This window comes from Somniosus microcephalus, chromosome 3, assembly GCF_052327205.1.
Source record: "Somniosus microcephalus isolate GS21.2 chromosome 3, FLI_Smic_1.0, whole genome shotgun sequence".
In the NCBI taxonomy this organism is placed as follows: Eukaryota; Metazoa; Chordata; class Chondrichthyes; order Squaliformes; family Somniosidae; genus Somniosus; species Somniosus microcephalus.
The window spans coordinates 105,962,721-105,984,108 of NC_140989.1; the positions used below are offsets into that span (position 1 = coordinate 105,962,721).

The following is a 21,388-nucleotide window of genomic DNA, read 5'->3' on the forward strand; positions in this document are numbered from 1 at the left end:
GCAGCCCATGCCTGCATGCAACAAGACCTAGATGATGTTCAGGCTTGGGCTGATAAGTGGCAGGTAACATTCGCGCCACAGAAGTGCCAGGCAATGACTATCTCCAACAAGCGAGAATCTAACCACTGTCCCTTGCCATTCAATGGCATTACCATCGCCGAATCCCCCACCATCAACATCCTGGGGGTCACCATTGACCAGAAACTTAACTGGACCAGCCAAATAAATACTGTGGCAATAAAAGAGGTGGTCAGAGGCTAGATATTCTGCGGCGAGTGTCTCACCTCCTGACTCCCCAAAGCCTTTACATCATCTACAAGGCACAAGTAAGGAGTGTGATGGAATACTCTCCACTTGCCTGGATGAGTGCAGCTCCAACAACACTCAAGAAGCTCGACACCATCCAGGACAAAGCAGCCCGCTTGATTGGCACCCCATCCACCACCTTAAACATTCACTCCCTCCACCACCGGCGTACCGTGGCTGCAGTGTGTACCATCTACAAGATGCACTGCAGCAACTCGCCAAGGCTTCTCCGGCAGCACCTTTCAAACCCGCGACCTCTTCTATCTAGAAGGACAAGGGCAGCAGGCGCATGGGAACACCATCACCTGCATGTTCCCTCCAAGTCACACACCATCCTGACTTAGAAGTATATCGCCGTTCCTTCATCGTTGCTGGGTCAAAATCCTGGAACCCCCGACCTACCACCACTGTGGGAGTATCTTCACCACACGGACTGCAGCACTTCAAGGCGGCGGCTCACCACCATCTTCTCAAGGGCAATAAATGCTGGCCTTGCCAGCGACGCCCACATCCCCCATAAACGAATTTAAAAAATCTGGCACCCAACCTATGTTTGGCACCTACTCCATTTTTGTACCAGTCTGTTTTTTTTGATATAGAGTGGCTGTCTAGAAATTAATGGGCTATTAAATGAATATATAGGACCCAAGTATCTGATGACAAAGTTCCTTTTTGGGTCTGTGAATGACTGATTAAATCAATTTAAGATACAGAAAGCAACACTTCTAAATACAAGAAAAGGAGACGGTGGGACAGTGCAGAAGGGATATGGCAGAGACTCTGAACAAATATTTTGTATCTGTCTTCACGGTAGAAGACACTAACACCATCCCAATAATGGATAATCAAGGGGCCACAGGGAGTGGGGAACTAAAGACAACCACTATCTCTAAGGAAAAAGTACTTGGTAAAATAATGGGACTAAAAGACGACATGTCCCGTGGACCAGATGGCCTGCATCCCAGTGTCTTAAAATAAGTGGCTGCAGAGATAGTGGATGCATTGGTTGCAATATACCAAAATTCCCTGGACTCTGGAGAGGTCCCAGCGGATTGGAAAACCACAAATGTAACACCCCTATTTAAGAAAGGAGGGAGACAGAAAGCAGGAAACTATAGACCAGTTAGCCTAACATCTATCATTGGGAAAATGCTGGAGTCCTTCATTAAGGAAGCAGTAACAGGGCATTTGGAAAATCATAATGCAGTCAAGCAGAGTCAGCATGGTTTTATGAAAGGGAAATCATGTTTAACAAATTTGCTGGAGTTCTTTGATGATGTAACGAGCAGGGTGGACAAAGGTGAACCAGTGGATGTGATGTATTGGGATTTCCAGAAGGCATTCGATAAGGTACCACATAAAAGGTTACTGCATAAGAGCTCACGGAGTGGGGGGTAATATATTAGCATGGCTAGAGAACTGGCTAACTAACCAAAAGCAGAGAGTTGGGATAAATGGGTCATTTGGTAAACGGTAACTAGTGGGGTGCCACAGGGATCGGTGCTGGGGCCTCACTATTTACAATCTACATTAATGACTTGGATGAAATGGACCAAGCGTAATGTAGCCAAGTTTGCGGATGATACAAAGACGGGTGGGAAAGCAAGTTGTGCAGAGGACTCAAAGAATCTGCAAAGGGATATAAATAGGCTCAGTGAGTGGGCAAACATTTGGCAGATGGAGTATAATGTGGGAAAGTGCGAGGTTATCCACTTTGGCAGGAAAAATAAAAAAGCAAATTATTTAAATAGAGATTACAAAATGCTACAGTCCAGAGGGACCTGGGGATCCTTGTGCATGAAACACAAAAAGTTAGCATGTAGGTACAGCAAGTAATTAAAAAGGCAAATGGAATGTTGGCCTTTATTGCAAGGGGGTTGGAGTATAAAAGCAGGGAAGTCCTGCTACAACTGTACAGGGTATTGGTGAGACCATACCTTGAGTACTGCGTACAGTTTTGGTCTCCTTATTCAAGGAAGGATATACTTGCATTGGAGGCAGTTCAGAAATGATTCACTAGGTTAATTCCAGAGATGAGAGGGTTGAGCAGGTTGGGCCTAAACTCATTGGAATTTAGAAGAATGAGGGGTGATCTTATTGAAACATAAGATACTGAGGGGGCTCGACAAGGTAGATGCAGAGAGGATGTTTCCCCTCGTGGGGAAATCTAGAACTCGGGGGCATAGTTTCAGAGTAAAGGGTCGCCCTTTTAGAACTGAGATGAGGAAGAATTTCATCTCTCAGAGGGTCGTAAATCTGTGGAATTCTCTGCCCCAGAGAGCTGTGGAGGCTGGGTCATTAAATACATTTAAGGTGGAGATAGACAGATTTTTGCAAGATAAGGGAGTGAAGGGTTATGGGGAGCGGGGAGGGAAAGTGGCTTTGAGCTCAAGATCAGCCATGATCTTATTGAATGGAGGAGCAGGCTTGAGGGGCCAAGTGGCCTATTCCTGCTCCTATTTCTTATGTTCTTATGTAGAACAAAGTGACTCAGAAAGAACCTGGTGTTTGAGATTAACTAAATATGCAACTGGAACTCACTTTTCTTGTGGAAAATGCATAAATCTGTCAATGCTTTTGTAACTTCCAGGTTCTTGTGAATTATGCCAAGCTAAAGAATGGCACAAATATCACAAGTGTACACCATCTTCACCAGTGCATATTTGTTGCAGTAAGATCTTTACCTTTGCCAGCAAAATGAGAATGGATAACTTTACATAGAGATTCACTTTCAAGAAGTCAGAGTCAAAACCATCGAAGGGTCAGATTAAAAACTTAGTAAAATGTCTACAGGGATATGCAGAAGTGTAAACAAAGGGAAAATCTAATCCAGTTTGCATGATCCTGCACCCAAACTGATTCCCATCTCTATGGAGCTGATGTATCTATCTGGCTAAAGATAACTACATAATTACAAGTTACCCACACATTATCTTCCCAAAATATTGAAGAATTTACATCAAATAATTTTGTAACTAAAATAGTCTTCCAATTTAATATTCTTTCTTCAAAGTTTAAGGTTATTTTTAATGAACAGGTGACCTAAAAGTAACCACGTTATAATTTCAATACAGGCTAAAGAAAACAATTATCTGTGTAAATAATTTTTAAAGTTAGACAGACACATTAGCTGTCAAAACATTTGTTATTTATTACTAGCTGTTGCATTTATATAAAAGACATTTGATGGAATGATAAATTAAAGAAGAACATGATGTTACCAGAAAACAGAAAGTTTCTCCAATAGAAATGCAGTGATTTTTGAAATGAGTGAGATCAAATAATTAAACAAAATCAAATGCCAAGCAGACCAAACAGAAACAAGATGTGGCACGAATGCATCTAGACTGTTATAATCCAAAATGAAGAATCTATGTAACATTCACTATTTTCCAGCATTTTTCTTTGTCTTCCATTGTTAGATTGATTTATGATGCACTAGACGCAGCTAGCTTTTTTAGATGGTCCATGAAGACTTGAAGACTAACATCATCAGTCAAGATAGGTGCTCCAGATTCCTAAAGAATATAAAAAAAACTCATTACATCAGAAGTAGATCAAATGAAAATACAATCATGGCTTATTAAAATAGGAATAGTTCTGTGAACCTAAATAATGCAGAACAGTTTTACATAATAATGCTGTTCTATGACAGAAACTGCTTTTGCCCATGAAGAGCTATTACCAAATCAATTTTCACACAGCTGATTTTACCTAATCATGACTGTACTTTGTGTTTGATTCAGTTTTAAAAAAAGTATCTTCCCCTTTCCCCTCCTCTTACTGCTTTTAAATTTCAGTATGTACAATTCCTCGAACAGTGCAACCAAACTGTAAAATATTACGGGACAAAAATGGTCATGGCAGCCATCTTAATGTTTTTAACAACTTACAATCTATAAATGGCCAGGTAACACTGCTTTACATCCGTTCTCACACTGGGTATTGTTAATTATTAAACAATTGGGCTATATGCTCCCTAAATGGGTTAAACACCAATTATGGAAATATTGGCATGTAATTCAACATGTTTCTTGCAAATGACAGACATTTTAGTGGCTCCAAATATTTGTAACATTAATATCAAAGATTAGTTTTAGGTTTCTTTCCAATTCCCTCTCCTCAAGATGCTGACTCATGCTAAAGTACAGTTCCACAGGTCTCCAGTACTTCGCTCAAATGGTTCTTCATGTGTGAATCCTGGACAGCGAGGACTAGCAGGATATTCACCCATGGGTAGCATACAGATGAGCCCAATCCTTTCTTCATTAGATACCCACACATATGCATTTTTCAGTACACCTCAATAAACAGTGAGGAATTCTGGCCCGGTTTTCTCTCTCCGAGTACAGGGTCATTGTGGCCAGTTGCAGAAACTCTACTGCAATCCCAACTGAGACCAGACCAGGGTACCAACCTGTACCCACCCTTCCTTTCTGTACTTCTCAGTACCAAAGAGGTAGTAAATTACCCAATGATGCTGGCATGAATGGGATGGGGACTGTGCAAAAACAGAATCAAGTCTTCTGGGTAAATACCTGTTTGTTAGGTAGATATTTACTATTAAAATAGCAAAATACTGTGGATGCTGGAAATTTGAACAACAACAGAAAATGCTGGAAACATTCAACAGGTTAGGCAGCATCGAGGAGAGAGAAACAGAGTTAACGTTTCGGGTCGAAGACCCTTCGTCAGAACTGGAAAAGGTTAGAGAAGAGAGATTTTACATAGAAACATAGAAGATAGGAGCAGGAGTAGGCCATTCGGCCCCTCGAGCCTGTTCCGCCATTTAATGAGATCATGGCTGATCATCCAAATTCAGTACCCTGTCCCTGCTTTCTCCCCATATCCCTTTAGCCTTAAGAAATATATCCAACTCCTTCTTGAATATATTTAATGAATTTGCCTCAACTGCCTTCTGTGGTAGAGAATTCCACAGCTTCACCACTCTCTGGGTGAAGAAATTCCTCCTCATCTCAGTCCTAAATGGCTTACCCCTTATCTTTAGACTGTGACCCCTGGTTCTGGACTCCCCCGCCATTGGGAACATCCTTCCTGCATCTAGTATAGAAAGATAGAAGATAGGAGCAGGAGCAAGCGCAAGGGCAGGGACAGGGAGGAGGGGAGGAAAGAACAAAGGGAGAGACTGTGATAGGCTGGAAGGCAGGAGGGATCGATTGACAAAAGGGATGATGGTGCAAGGCAAAAAGAGAAGTTAAGAAACAAAAGATGACTCTAGATGAGGTATAAATGGCGATGGCAGAATCATCAACAGTTACCATGTGAGAAAAAGACAAAAAAAAAAAATAGGGGCCGAGGGTAATGTCTGAAATTGTTGAACTCGATGCTACAGCCTCGAAGGCTGTAAAGTGCCTAATCGAAAGAGGTGCTGTTCCTCAAGCTTACGCTGAGCTTCGTTGGAACAGTACAAGAGGCTGAGGACAGAGAGATCAGAGTGGGAGTGGAGCGGAGAATTAAAGTGACAGGTAACCAGAAGCTCAGGGTCATGCTTACGGACTGAACAGAGGTGTTCCGCAAAGTGGTCACCCAATCTGCGTTTGGTCTCCCCATTGTAGAGGAGACCACATCGTGAGCAGCAAATACGATATACTAAATTGTGAGTAGTACAAGTAAATCGCTGTTTCACCTGGAAGGGGTGTTTGGGGCCCTGGACAGTGGGAGGGAGGAGGTAAAGGGCAGGTGTTGCTTCTCCTGTGCTTGCACGGGGAGGTGCCAGGTGAAGGGGAAGGGGAAGGGGTGATAGAGGAGTGGACCAGGGTGTCACGGAGGGAGCGGTCCCTTCGGAATGCAGAAAGGGGAGGGGAAGATGTGTTTGGTGGTGGGATCACACTGGAGGTGGCGGAAATGGCGCAGGATGATCTGTTGAATGTGTAGGCTGGTGGGGTGAAAGGTGAGGACAAGGGGAACCTTATTGTGGTTCTGAGGGGGAGGGGAAGGGGTAAGAGCAGAAGTGTGGGAAATGGAACGGACACGGTCGACGGCCATGTCAACCACGGGCCTGTCACTTTAATTCTCCGCTCCACTCCCACTCTGATCTCTCGGACCTTGGCCTCTTGCACTGTTCCAACGAAGCTCAACGTAAGCTCGAGGAAACGTTAACTCTGTTTCTCTCTCCTCGATGCTGCCTGACCTGCTGAGTGTTTCCAGCATTTTCTGTTGTTATTTACAATTAAAACCTTGCATATTTAATAAAATCTTTCTAGAGGATACCAACCTGTCCCCATGCATACAAGTTATTATGAGTCTGTGATGGGTTCACTTTCGATAGAAGGAATCGAGCCTAAAAGAAAGAAAAAAGCCAATTAGAGTCAACTTCAAAAAACATTAAAAAAATATTTTCTCTTCTTCATGCTGCAAGTCTTGGATTGAGTTAGGGACATCTCCAAAGCTTCTGCCATGACACCCTGGGGTCAGTCAGAGGCGGTTTTTTTGTAAACACATAGGTGGAAGACGAAAGCATTTGTAACCCTGCCTGCCGCCACAAAGTCAGAGTCAACTTACCATGACTTGGCAACAGGTTTGACCAACTGGGCAAAGTCAGCACACACCAGTTCTGAGACACTACCAAAAAAAAGTGTGTTTTTAAAAAAAAACTACCTAAAATATAGTTGCATGAATAATTTACAGGGGGATAATCTATTAGGCTACAATAATAGCATAGTTGAAACAAGAGTTTTACAGTTAATGCAGCTTGTACACACTTGATCCTTTTAAATAAGTATGACAAGACCTCACTTTTTGTCAGCTAGAAGAGAATGGATGGCAATCGAATTGTCTCCTTTCCAACAGTTTTGTTTCAGCATTTCTTCAAGAATGAGTCCTTTAGATGGATAAATATTAAATAAGATTCACGTACCTGACTCCCACCATGTTCTGTGTCAACATAACGTGGCATTGGGAATCGGGTCTGAAGGATTTCCTGTGCATCATCCAGGGGTGCTTGCAGAAGTTGTTTGAAGTTCTCGTACTCCTGCATATCCTGATATCCAGCCTTCCGCCACTGAGCTATAGTCTAAAGAAAGAGCAAAAACTTTATACAATATACACAGCAAATTTCTCTTTTTAACACAAACAGAAATGTTTTTCTTAATGTTTACTTAAAGAAATAAATTGTTTTGTGCATGTGTAACATTTAAAAACAAACTAAAAAAAGTGCAACCAACTACTAATATCTCTGTTCAATAGCTAAATTACTAGAGATATTACTGATAGATCCATTAATACAACATTTTACTGAGTTTTCAGGCTGTAGTTAGTCAGAGTCATACAGCACAGAAGAGGCCCTTCGGCCCATTGTGTCCGCGCCGGCCATCAAGCACAGTCTATTCTAATCCCATTTTCCAGCACTTGGTCCGTAGCCTTGTATGCTATGGTGTTTCAAGTGCTCATCTAAATGCTTCTTGAATGTTGTGAGGGTTCCTGCCTCTACCACCCTTTCAGGCAGTGAGTTCCAGATTCCAACCACCCTCTGGGTGAAAAAGTTTTTCCTCAAATCCCCTCTAAACCTCCTGCTCCTTACCTTGAAACTATGCCCCCTGGTTATTGACCCCTCTACAAAAAGGGGAAAAGTTCCTTTCTATCTACCCTATCTATGCCCCTCATAATTTTGTACACCTCAATCCGGTCCCCCCTCAGCCTTCTCTGCTCTAAGGAAAACAACCCCAGCCTGTCCAGTGTCTCTTCATTGCTGAAGCGCTCCAGCCCAGGTAACATCCTGGTGAATCGCCTCTGCACCCTCTCCAATGCAATCACATCCCTCCTATAGTGTGGCGACCAGAACTGCACAAAGTATTCCAGCTATGGCCTAACTAGTGTTTTGTACAGCTCCATCATAACCTCCCTGCTCTTATATTCTATGCCTCGGCTAATGAAGGCAAGTATCCCATACGCCTTTTTAACCACCTGTCCTGCTGCCTTCGGGGATCTATGTACATGCACACCAATGTCCCTCTGATCCTCTGTCCTTCCTAGGGTCCTACCATTCATTGTGTAGTTCTTTACAACTCATTACTACACAAAAGTTGTCTGCATTAGTGTAAATCAAGTACTGTACTTTTGAGAAAACTATGGCCTAGAAATTCGGTGGCGCCCCAAGTCTCGCCTGGGCGCCGGAAGAACTGCCCCAGAAGGAGCCGCGAGCGCCAGCGAGAAATTCAGTTTCAGCGCCCCAAACGGAAGCGGGGCGCTGCTCGAGGTGCCCCGCATCCCTCTTGGGGTGCTGCAACTGAAAATCGCAGCGCAACCTGCCGCAGCGGCACGGCGCGCTGCAGGCCTTCCTCCCCTTCTTAAAGGGGAGGGGCCTGCTGCAGCGCGATCTGAGATTGCGAGGGCCGGCAAAAGAGCCCGGCACCGAGGAGAAGTGCCGGACTCTTGGGACACAGCCGGCACAACTCGGGGGGGGGGGGGGGGGGGCCTCAGAAGGCCGGGGACAGCAGCGTGGAGGTGTGCTGGCAGGCGGCCAGCAAACAAAATGGCCGCCCCGCACCTCTCCTTTAAATAGCGCCACTACCGCCGCAGGTAGGCCCCCCTGAACCGGTCGCAGATTGCGACCGGCGTTACAGCGGGGGGCGCTACCAAATATCGCGATCGGGGCGGTAGCGGGGCGCTGCGCACACCGATGACGTCATCGGTGGCGACGCGGCGCTACAGGCTAACGCCGCCATTAGTGCCCCTCTAAATTTCGCGTGGCCAGTGGCACTAAACCCACTAAGTGCCCTCTTTGGGCACTAACTGGTGGCGCAGCCCACCGAATTTCTAGACTTATGTATTTTAACATTATATTTGACCTAAATGTAACCACTGATCAATCTTTATTACTTTGCACACTTTGACAACTTTTGTGCTGTATATAGATCAATTATTAGAGGCTGCTACTCTCCCCTGGACCAGGGGACATACCATTCAGCCCAAAGAAGGAGAAGGTAATCTGCTTGTAAGCCTCCAACAAAAATACTCCTTATCCAGCCAGTTTGGAAGTGCATGAATAAGACACAGATAGGGTTTTCTCCAATGTATCTACCTCTAATTTATGTTGAACATGTTACTATACAAGATACTCTATTAATTGAAATAAAACTCCTGCAAGATGGCTTTTGCTAGTCTGATTAGTTATTATATGGAGAATAATGATTACAAGGCAGCACTTTCACTCAAAAGCTCAGCTGAAATCATACAACAAAAAGTGTTTTCCAGTATAACCATCTTCTGAAGTTTTCAGTAAGATCAATGCCCTTGAGTTACTCAAAGTATCCTTTCCTCTAAATACAATTCAATATGTGATGAGAAGTTTTATTCTATTTTTGTCCTTTGGATAACATGGCAGGGTTATTCATTACATCATTCCTTGACGCAATCTGTGTAAATCGCTGTTGCAACTTTTGGCCCAGTCCCGCATTCCCGGTTTTCTCTGCTGCAGATTCGTCCCCCAATGCTTTTTTGAGGAGTACAGATTGAGGATTGTTGAATATTTAAGAAGCCTATACAAAACACACAGGCTATTTATTGGCCACTCACATGGATTGACTGACCTACAGAATGGCATGGAAACTTATTGAACACCCCTTGTTGCTGGGAGCATGTAGCTGAGGCATAGCTCTGAAGAGTCAGGTTTCTAACCCTTCGTCTTGGTCCTTTGTTGGAGATGGTGCAATGGTATTGGACTTGTGACACTAGGTCTGATTTACAACCAAAATTTAGATGAATAGTTTATGAAAACAATGTTGACTTTTCTAATTCAGAAAAAAACATAGTTAAACAAAATAGTGAAATATATTTAGTCTGCTGCATCCAATGCTAAATAAAAAGATTTATGTTCATGATTTGATGCTTTTATATTTCTACCAATATATAATGGGCCAGAAATTCAGGTCCCAACGCGTGAGTACGGACGGGGTACTCATGCGTGGGCCCGGAGGAATTGCCGGTTTTCAGCATGCACGGCGCATGCGGGGAAAACCGGCATTTCCTGTCCTCTGACCCAAGGGGTTAAGAGACGGAACGCGTACGAATTGACAGGCAGCGCGTGCGCAATGGAATTCCTGTTTTTTGACAGGTTTGCGCGTGTAAGGGCCTCTCCTTTTCACAAATGTAAAAAGGAGACGCAAGGACTTAATTCTTGAAGGCAAGTGGTCTTTAACTTAAAATTATTACATTTTTTCCACAGCTTTATTGTTTTTAAGGACTTTACAGTAAGGTAAGTGTAGTTTTAGACCCGATTTATTAAAGAATTCTTTTTTTCAAAAATTTGATTAATTGTTTAAAATAGTTTTTTAAAGTTATTCATAGTTAATTTAATTATTGGGATGTTTTTTAAAATTTTATTTAAAGTTTAAGTAGTGTTTTGGGGTGCCATACTTTTCATGAGTTTGACAGTTCTTACTCTCAAACTTATGAATGAAGTTTCCCCTCCCGATTGGCTGAACAGTGCTCAACTGATCCCAGCCGGCACATCGCACTAACTGCGCCGCTGGGTCAGGTTTGCACAGCGCGCCGACATCAGAACCGGGCCACTGACAGGAAATCCACTGCGGGCCAGGTTTCAGATATCGGCGCGCCGGGTAAGTGCACATCGGGGGCTTGCACGCGCGGCAAGCCCCCGACACCAAGTTCTGGGCCAATATATAAAATATAAAGCACTTCCATGTACTTCATTTCAATTATATATCCACACACACACAACCTACTGTTAAAAATAAACACATGGAGTTGTCTTATGGCAGATCTGGGATCTCAGCCCTTGAGCGGATTACTGTTTGGGAGTATGGCCCTCAACCAAAAGTTAGTAACACCTGGTCTATCAAGTTGGTGTGAAATGATGCAAACTCTAGAGGGTTGACTGATAGTTTTCAGAAAAACACCAGAAAACAACCAGTATAGACAGAATTACATTTTCTAAAATTATTTAATTGAACACTAACCTCTCCATGATAGATAACAATCTGGAAGAAAGTGTCCATGAGGAGTATTCGGTCTGGTAAGATGCTGCTACTGTCTAAAAGCACTGGCTGAAGACAAGGATGAATTAATAATTACCATCATTAGTTAAGACAAACAAGACCTCTGTTACACAAATACCGATACTATTTCTGCAAAACAACAGTTAAGCTCCCAAGCATGCTCCAGCAGAGATGGAGGAGGCAAGTGCTTGGGTGGGCACCCTCACTCTCCCCCGCGGAACACCGCTAGTGGGGTGGTCAGCACCCTTAGCATGAACCTACTTGCGTATTTCTTCCACCAGATCGCTGGTGCCTACTCCACCTTTTCATCCTTCCCATTCTACTTACCTATCCCCCCTTTAGCTCTTCTCACACCCAGTGTCTTGTATATGTCTTTTAGATCGCTTATTAAGCCTCCTTCTATCTCCTATGCATATCACTTCTCCCCTTTAATCATTTCCCGATCCCCACAGTAGCACTTTACAGGTCACTGTCTTATCCTGTACGTGTAGCTGTTTTGTGTTTTATTCCCACTCCTCTTTTCTCTTGTTTAGTTCCTTCTTAAATACTGTTCGTCTGTAATATCTTTCATTTCTGAGGATGGGTTTATACCCGAAATGTCAACTGACTCCTGTTTTCTTGACATATGCTGCCTGACCTGCTGAGTGTCTCCAGCATTTTCTGTTTTTGTTTCCAATTTCCAGCATCGGCAGTATTTTATTTTTTGTTTATACGAGCTCCTGTTAGTTTGCAACCTTCATGGCAAGAAATACATTGGAGGGGTACATTAACACTCTATAAAAATATTGGAGAATATAAAGATGGGGGCATGGTGTCCACTTCTGGATACTGTACTTACAACACAGAAGTGTGTGGAATCAGAAAAGAACAAATATAAACTGACAAAAACCATGAAATACGCAGAACACTTCACTAGAATACAGTACACAATATGTAACAGGATGCAAACCTCCTTACATGCATTCCAATTTTCCTTTCCTCCTCAAGGGGCTGTCTTTTAGCTGGACTACAGTTCCATGGGCTCCAGTCCCCTCAGGTACCTCTTCTAAGTGGCCATTATCATGCCTTAGGCTCAACAATGAATGACAACAGGCTATTTTACCACAGGGGCAGGCATCACAACTGAGCCAGGCCTAATCGTCAATGCACATGCAATTCCAGCACGATTTGCTGGGTAACAATCAGGATCAATAGCCCTGACTATTTCACCCTTACCAACCCAGGTGCAGAGGCCAATTATACATCGCACTGTCATTCTGGCTGAGATCAGGTAACACCACAAACCAGGGATCTTCCAGGCTTAATTTGTTTTAAAACTATGCCACATAAAAGTTGTGTATGTAAGACATAAATAGGGTAGTCTTTTTTTTTTGAGTATAAGGACTTCAGAACTCAGTTATGGAGTATCCTTCACTTGTGGAATAAACTTGGTATTTAACAACTTTCTATGCATTATTTAAGTACCAAATCTCACCTCAGGGGGTCCATAGAAAGAGTAAGAGTAGAGAATAGGCTGAACCATGATGAGAGACTGAGTTAGATCTTGTCGCATGAAATGATGGCGATAGTACGACGATTCATCAGGGCTATTATTGAAAACTTGAAGGAAAGGGGACCTTCTCAGATGGAACATAAACTAAAATGACAACATAAAAAAAAAGTTACTCAAAGCATCACAGGATAAGCCAGAATACATTTGTGCCCCTATAAAATAATGCACAAGAAAGCTGCCCAGGCTGAGTCTTAGAGTGACAGAATTAGCATCCAAGAGGAGGAAAGATGCCTATCCCAGCTGACTGGAGGAGGACCTGGACATGTCAGTCGAGCAGATCCTTCTGCCTAGGAGACATGATGTGATGAGTCTCCTTCAAGGCAGCTTCTGGTCTGAAATTAATAGAAATCTCTCTTGCAGGGTTTCTTTTTTAAAGTGCCTTTCTGGGTAGAACTTATTTTCTAAAAGACCGTCCCTCATTCAAAGTGATTCTCCCATTCACAATGCTTTCTTTGAGATCTGTTTGGCATTATCGGCGTGTTTCTGAATTATGGGAAGAAGCAGAGGCAGCTAACTCTCAAAGGATAGATAAGCACCTCCTACTAACATTCTAAGCTATTAATAAATTCTATAGACAACTGCCAAGCAATTCCTCCAATACCAGAATCGACCCGCTATATAGGCACAGTAATCAGAGCTTGTTATTTCCCCCTCCATCTCTCCTGAAGATGCTGACTTATACTGGGTACCTTTCCCAAATAGCTATTCTTCATGTGTGAGCCTGGACAGTTTTGGTAGACCATTCACCGATTTTGAGAGGGGCTGAAATCACATCCAAGACCATTCCTTTACCCACCAGATGTTCAAATACACACACTGCAGGAGAGCCACTAGCTGATTAGAAGCAGGAACCCTGGCTGGTTTGTCCCCATCCTTAGGTTAACTATAGCATCCCACCACAGCTATGGCCGAGATCAGCTAACTCAGTATTACATCATACAATGCAATTACCAACTGAGTCAACAAGGGGACTTTCATTTTTAAAAAGCATTATTAGAAGTAATTTATGTTTGCTCTCAAAAGGCACTCTCCACCTATTTGGAGATGGCTGCTGTAGTGTATGTAACCGTTCCACCTTTAAGAGAACTATTTTAAGGGTTGCACTACTTTATCTTGGCTGCTGTATACTGTAATACCGGTGGTGACCACACCAGTATATAAGTGCTGTGTAATGATTTATTGGGCAGTTCCGCCCTGACCTTCAACTAGTAAAGACCTGTTAAAGTTTACTCTTGTGGTCTGTGTATTAATTCTCAATATAACACACAGACTTAACAGCTGCAACTGAATCTTCAAGATTAGGTTTTGTGAAGGTACTGCAGCGTGTTTCACAGATAACTCTTGGCTTGAGGCCAATTTCACAGATTATCCTGTCAATCTGCAGAAGACTCTTTTTTACATTTCAGGACTGTAATTTTATATAGCAATTCCTTTTATTATCCTATTTACCTGTGGATAAAGGGAAAATGTTTCCGAAAGTCTGAAGGAGTTAGGATCATCTTTGTGGAACTGGCCAAACTTCTGACACTGATGGAAAAGAGGGAGAAAGTAATTTGCGGGTTACAGTTGGTACAGTCTCGAATTAAAACTAGTCAACTGCCTTTTTGGGTTGAACATAGGTAGTGGGTGTCCTTACCAGTCGGATTAGCTGCCTGTCCAACCAACGAAGTACATCAGGGCCTTCCTCAGACTCAGCCTTAAAAACTCCCAATCTTGCCATCAGCACAGCTGATGCTTCCTGATCAAATGCAGCTTCTATGTGCTGGAGTTGACTCTGTGCATCTGCCCAGCTAAGAATCAAAGCGAGTATTAGCAACAGGCAAAATTTCATAGTGACCCCCCCCCCCCCCCCGCCCACCGTTTCCAATAATTCTGTTTCAGTTGTAAAGCACAGTTTATAATGTAATTACTATGAATGCAGCACTTTTATATTGGAAAATAGAGGGATCATCAAGTAGGTTAAAAATAGCCATTTTTTCTCCACTCTCCCCTCTGATGCCAGAATCGACCCTGGTGCATAGGCACAGTAAACACAGCCAGGAAGCTCTTGTGATCTAGATTACATTATTGTTGGCCAAAATGGAACAGCAGGGAATTAGTAGGTGTAACATCTATAGTGGGGGAAAATGCTCAAAAGGATTTATGGGACTACCATCAATATTCAGTAAAAGAGCAGAAATAACAGGAGACTGTATTAGCATGTGTTTTTTGAAGCAAGATTCTTTGAGGAGAAACTGAATTAGGGGAGGAGGGCTATCCACTGGATATATAATTTTCTTGTATTTTCAGAAGCCATTTGATAAAGTTTGAGACACAAGCTTTTTAGAGGTGATTAAGGCTCATGGAATTAATGACAGATAAACTAGCTCATTGGAAGTTGAAAGCAGATCGCAACAACAAGGAGGTGATTAATGGAGTTCTGTAGGGCATGTTTTGATCTCCCCTCTGTTAACACTATTCATAAATGATATGGAGGAGGGTAGTTCTAGTATATTATAAAACTAGGCTTCTGTGGTTTTCCTTCTGGGCACCAGCCAGGAATGGAATTGGAGGACTTAGCTGGACTGGTAGTGGAGCAGCTGGGGCATGCCCATCTGGGCCAGGAGTGAAGTCTTCTGTGTTAGGGCAGGCCTGTTTATACTGGGAGCAGAACTGTTGAACTTGGGTGGGAGCAACCAATCTAGGCATTAAAAAAAGGGACGGAAGAGGGAGGTGAACACACACACACACAAATCTGGCAAAGCTTGGGGTGGGGAACCTCAGGTCAGATGGTCTGTACCCTTGGTGTTGATCTGTTTTTTCCCTTCTACCAAGCTCCTGGGCTGTAGAATCCAATTCCGCTTTGCTTCTCTTTCTACCTGCCTAACCCCCACCTCTAAACTATTCACACTCTCCGTGACTTATAGATGTCTTTTATTTATTTGATTTCTCTTATTATGCCTCCTAGTGTCTTACGCGAAGATCACTTAAGCACTTTACAGGTCATTCTATTTGTATGCCTGTGTGCGCACGCATGTTTTTCCCTTTCCATTCCCCTTGTTCTGCTTCTTTTAAAAATACTTTCTTTGGTAATATGTTCCAGTTCTGATTAAGGGTTCACACCTAAAATGTTAACTGATCTGCTCTTTCCACAGATGCTGCCTGACCTGCTCAGTGTTTCCAGCATTTTCTGCTTTTGTTTCAGATTTCCAGTATCTGCAGTGTTTTGCTTTTTAATGCTATAGCTGGAGTGGCTGCTGTATGGCTGGCATTTCATTCAGCTGTGAGGCTGTACATGTACGGAGGCCTGAAAAATATCAGGAGGGAAGGCCCAGCTGAACAGTGAAAGTTCCAGGAAAGCAGAAAAATTCAGGCCCAAACCGGAGAGGGGGTACACCTCTGGGGGGGAAAAAAACTATTGGGACAGATTTTCATACAATTTTCTGGGTAAACCAGAAGATTTTTATATGAATTATTTTAGGTGTTCATTATATTACAAACCTTATTTTTAGTACGATGTTCTTAGATTACTGACTAAACAAGATGGTGGGTGAAACATTTAAAAAAATATAGCGAGCAATGTCATTTGCCTGCTTGTTAATTGTTTATTAGCAGTTGTTTGTTGTTTCTTCATTGGTAATTTCCTTGCATGCTAGTTTTTAAATTGGTAGTTTTCCTACCTGGTTACTAATATATATGAGGCAACCAGTATAGTTTAATTAAATGATTTGTCATTTTTTTATGAATGATATTTGAGTCAGTCAGGTGCAAATATGATGGACACTTTGCATGTGTGACACTATGAAGTGTGCCATACACTACACAAAACTTCTAATTATATAGATTTACTAATATCAAGCCAGGTGACAAATGTAAGGAAGACTGATATCATTCTGAAATATATTATATAAATAGGCTAATGACTGTTGCATATTTTTAATGTAGAATCATTTGCATTAGTACTGGAAACAACAAGCATATACACAACAGAGCTGGTTTAGGATTAATGACCATTCATTGAAAGTATCTAGTCTGTGAGAAAGTTAGGAAACCTGATAAAATACTGGACTAGATCTCAAGAACACTTAATTACGAGTTGAAACAGGTCACATTTAGAAAACTGACACAATGTGTTACAGACTGATTTAGAGAAGCCTTTAAAATGATGAGAAACAGACAATATAGATCCAAGTAGGTTATTGGAGTGACAGACAAGTACAAAATTAACAAACCTGAGTGTAACTTGAATTAAAGAATTACTACTGAGAAGAAAAGTGACTATTATGGTTTAAAGCAGAATCCAAGCATTGCATGATAAGATTAAAGAGGCTGCTTAATACACTTATGCAGATGACCCGCAGCAAACTTACTTTCTGGCTACTGTAGTAACTCGGATGCGTCTCTGACTGCTGGAATGCTGGTAATGGGTGACAAACTGAACAGCACCACGTCCTCCCTGAGGGATTGGTGCATTATGCTGCAAAATTATAACACAAGTTGAATAGAAACTTTACATCACTGAAAATCGAAGAGCACGTTTTAAATAATGCATTTAAATATGTCTGTCAGAATCGGCACAGAACTTGTTATTGTTGCTGGGCTTATTTAGCATACTGATGTACACAAACAATTAAGCCATTACACAACAAGCTACACTTGAAATGTTGAGTAATATGCTTATATATTCTTAATTCTTCACCTCTGTAAGCACTAGTAACAAGCATGTAACCACCAGCATTCCACCCTGTTCCATAGTCCACCCGGTTCGCTCTAGACACACCCACATGTGAAAGGACACAATCTTGGGAATGCAACCAAAAGCTGGTAAATTTACATCAACTGAAGTCTACCCATGGAAACTTGAGAACTTTGCAGCCATCATTACTAACCTTAAATATAGAGACAGAAATCAGTCAGATTGGTCTTACTATGATCAACTAAACGATCTGGTTACTTAACAAGTAGCTTACAAGGAACTCCCAAGTATACGGGTACAGTAGCATAGTGGTTATGTTACTGGACTAGTAATGCAGAGGCCTGGACTAATGATCCGGAAACATGAGTTCAAATCCCAGCACAGCAGCTGGGGAATTTAAATTCAGTTAATTAAACAAAAAGCTAGTATCAGTAAGGCCATGAAACTACTGGATTGTCGTAAAAACCCATCTGGTTCACTAATGTCCTTTAGGGAAGGAAATCTGCCGTCCTTACCCGGTCTGGCCTATATGTGACTTTTAACTGCCCTCTGAAATGGCCTAGCAAACCACCCGGTTGTCAAGGCGGTGGCTCACCACCGCCTTATCAAGGGCAATTAGGGATGGGCAATAAATGCTGGCCTTGCCAGCGATGCCCACATCCATGAATAAAAAAAGTACAATTTTTGAGAAAATTCGGAGCAACTTAATACCCTGCATCTGTCTTACTACAGAAAAGAACTTGCATTTATATAGCACCTTTCATGACATCCCAAAGTGCTTCACAGCCAAGGAAGTACTTTTTTATTTGCAGCGTAGACCCTGTTGTTGTTATGTAGGTAAATGTAGCAGCCAATTTGGACACACCAAGGTCCCTCAAACAACAATGAGATAAATGACCAGTTAAACTGCTGTTGGTGATGTTAGTTGAGGGATAAATGTTGGCCAGGACACCAAGAGAACTCCACTGCCCATCTCCAAATATTGCTACCCCCCAAAGAGTCACAAAGAACTTCTGTTTAACATCTCATCCAAAAGATAGCACCCCCAATAGTGCAGCACTCCTTCAGTACTGCACTGACATGTCAGCCCAGAACAGGTGGCCAAGTCCTGTAGTGAGCACTGAACCTGCAACTTTCTTACTCAGCCAAGAGTGCTACCAATGAACCAATAGAACAATAACTTGCATTTATAAAGCACCTTTAATGTAATAAAATGTCCCAAGGTGCTTCACAGGAGCGTAATCAAGACAAAAACTGACACCGAACTAAAGGAGGAAACATGAAGACAGGCTTGGTCAAAGAGGTAGGTTTTAAGCAGAGTATTAAAGAGGAGAAGAGAAGTGGAGAGGTTTAGGGAAGAATGCCAGAGCTTCGGGCCTGGACGGCTGATGGCACTGCCGTCAATGGTGGGGTGAAGGAAGTGGGGATTGCACAAGAGGCCAACGTTGAAGGACGTAGTTATTGCTGGGTTGTAGACCTGGAGAAAATTAGAGAGATAGGGAGGGGTGAGGCAATGGAGGGATCGGAATACAAGAACAAGAATTTTAATATCGAGCTGCTGGTGCACCAGGAGCCAATGTAGGTCAGTAAGCAGAGAGGTGATGAGTGAACAGGACTCTACGAGTTAGAATACAGGCAGAGAGTTTTGGATGAGCTCAGGTTTATGGAGGGTGAAAGATGGGCGACCAGCCAGGAGAGTATTGAAATACTACACAACACTTTTGATGTCCACACAGTTCCAAAAACATACTACTTTAAAGCTCTGTAATCCTAAACTAGTGCCATTTTACATGGGTTAGAACTCGGTTTGAGAATAAAGTTTCAATATTAATATTCTACGTAAGCACGGCACACTGATGTCACAGACTGGCAATGTGTATATTCATATCCAAGACTCCCTTTCTGAAAAGTTCCCATTTCCGATAATATTTCCACAGCTGAAGTTGGGCACTTTTCCACAGGAAGCAAGGGAAGGAAATTTAGAGGGTAAATTACACTCAGACACTCTAGTTAAAAGGAGTGGCATTGGCAGAATCACAAGAATGGTCACCCATCACTCTTCTCAACCAGGACACAATATATGGAGTGCCAATAGCGGGAAGGCAGAAAATCTAATGTAACATACAGATTTTTTTCTGTTTACGTTTTTGCACTTTAATCTTATCTTTAACATTTGAAATATAAATAACCTATCATTGTTTATTTCCAAATTATAGGAAAAATAGACAGGCTGCAAATAGCAGTAAGACAACACCGTGCACTGAAGCACTAATACATGGTTCCGTAGCAGTGGTTAGGTGCTTCTCTCAACATCTTAATCATAACTGCCATCCTGTGAGAAAGAGAAACATTTGAGAAGTAATCAATCCTATGCTGAATGTATTCACCTCCAATCATCAAATTTGGGCAGAACAGGTTAGCCTCAATTGGTGCATCGGTAGAGAAAGAGCGAGTTTACTGTCATATCAAAAAGAAAGAAATGTTGAACATGCTAATATTTTAATAGGAAATACCTGCAGTTAACAAACCTGCATCCGGCACTAGAGGGGTTATTTAAACTATCAGAACACTTTTTTAAAAATTCAATAAATTAATTTATAGCAATTAGACCCTGGCGCAAATTTGATCAATCAACAGAACTAATAACCATGCCAAAATACAGCATCTTAACCTTTAATACTCAAAGAAAAGATGGGGATGGGGGATTTTGCCCATCATAGATCATCCAAAAAAAACCTTACAGTTTCCGGATCACATCATCTAACTGTATCTTAAATGAATCAAAGGTTTCACTACCATTAACATATTTGGAAGACCTTTCCAAATGTTGATCACTCTTTGCATTTGCCTTAAATTGCCCTTTACCAATTGCACACACTCCCTTGATCTAGTGTCTTGGTTGACCTCAAAGCAGTGCTCCAGGTTTACCTTATTTATACTGTTTCTATATCTTGGATGCTTCTACAAGATCTCTTATTGGTTGCCTCCTTTCAAGGCCAAAAAACGTGGGTTTATCCAGTCTTTCCTACTAACTCAATCCTTGGACACCAGGGACCAGCCTCATGCCTCTTCTCTGCACTACCTTCCAGGCTTATATGTTTCCTTATGTTGTGAATAAAACGGAACACAGTACTCAAGCTGTAGATTATCAAGTCACTCATTTGATATTTGTGGGATCTTGCTATGTGCTTTGTGATCTCCTGAAGACTTAAGATGCAAACTCCTTTCTTTCACATGCCACCTATTTGGGGATATTATTCAACTCCTTTTATAGGTCCCTGGCTGCTTCCTCCGACTCAGCTAATAGCAATTTAGTATCATCTGCAAATTCAACCAGTTAGCATTGGTTTTCTGAATCAAAAGTGTATATATTAGGAACAGATACTTGAGAAACTTAACTCAGCATTTCCCTGACATTACTTCCCTAATAAGAACCCATTGTGCTCTTTCCTTCAGCCAATTTCTTATCCATATCCAAGTTTTGCCCTGGACTCCCAGTCCTTTCAGTTCAGTAGCAGGCTGAAGTTTCTAGCGGAGAAACTTCAACAAGGCTTATAAATGGAGGGAATTTCCATCCTGACATTTTTGCACAAGAGAGAGAAAGCTCAGCAAGGCTCACCTGATTTACTACTTCAAAGTAGATCCCCAGGGTAGTGCAGGGGTCCAAGCTGCAAACTTTCCACTGGCATGTACCACCTATACCCAGCTCCTAAAGGAACAAAAGGCTGTGAAATCGTATCCAAATGCATGTCTGCTTGAATTGTCCATGTACACTTCAAACTGTGTAAAAAATACCTCTGAGCACATCAAATCTGCTACAAAAAACAGATTAGTTACTTCAAATAGTCTTGAACTAATTAAGTACAGCAACATTTGCAC

At 42.1% G+C, this 21,388-nt stretch overlaps 1 protein-coding gene across 3 annotated transcripts in view; it reads right to left on the reverse strand.

The window, feature by feature from the left end:
• Nucleotides 1-3,432: 3,432 nt before the first annotated feature.
• Nucleotides 3,433-21,388, reverse strand: part of LOC147121245 (protein transport protein Sec23A) — a 56,272-nt gene continuing 38,316 nt past the window's right edge. For all 3 annotated transcript variants that reach the window (XM_085981459.1, XM_085981461.1, XM_085981460.1), the window contains 9 exons: nucleotides 21,129-21,218; nucleotides 17,184-17,290; nucleotides 14,471-14,624; nucleotides 14,284-14,361; nucleotides 12,757-12,918; nucleotides 11,244-11,330; nucleotides 7,184-7,339; nucleotides 6,542-6,607; nucleotides 3,433-3,824 (listed from right to left, as the gene is read on the reverse strand). In XM_085981459.1, coding sequence (XP_085837585.1) covers nucleotides 3,735-3,824; nucleotides 6,542-6,607; nucleotides 7,184-7,339; nucleotides 11,244-11,330; nucleotides 12,757-12,918; nucleotides 14,284-14,361; nucleotides 14,471-14,624; nucleotides 17,184-17,290; nucleotides 21,129-21,218 — 990 coding nt within the window. In that variant the 3' untranslated portion in view covers nucleotides 3,433-3,734. The remainder of the gene's footprint in view (nucleotides 3,825-6,541; nucleotides 6,608-7,183; nucleotides 7,340-11,243; nucleotides 11,331-12,756; nucleotides 12,919-14,283; nucleotides 14,362-14,470; nucleotides 14,625-17,183; nucleotides 17,291-21,128; nucleotides 21,219-21,388) is intronic.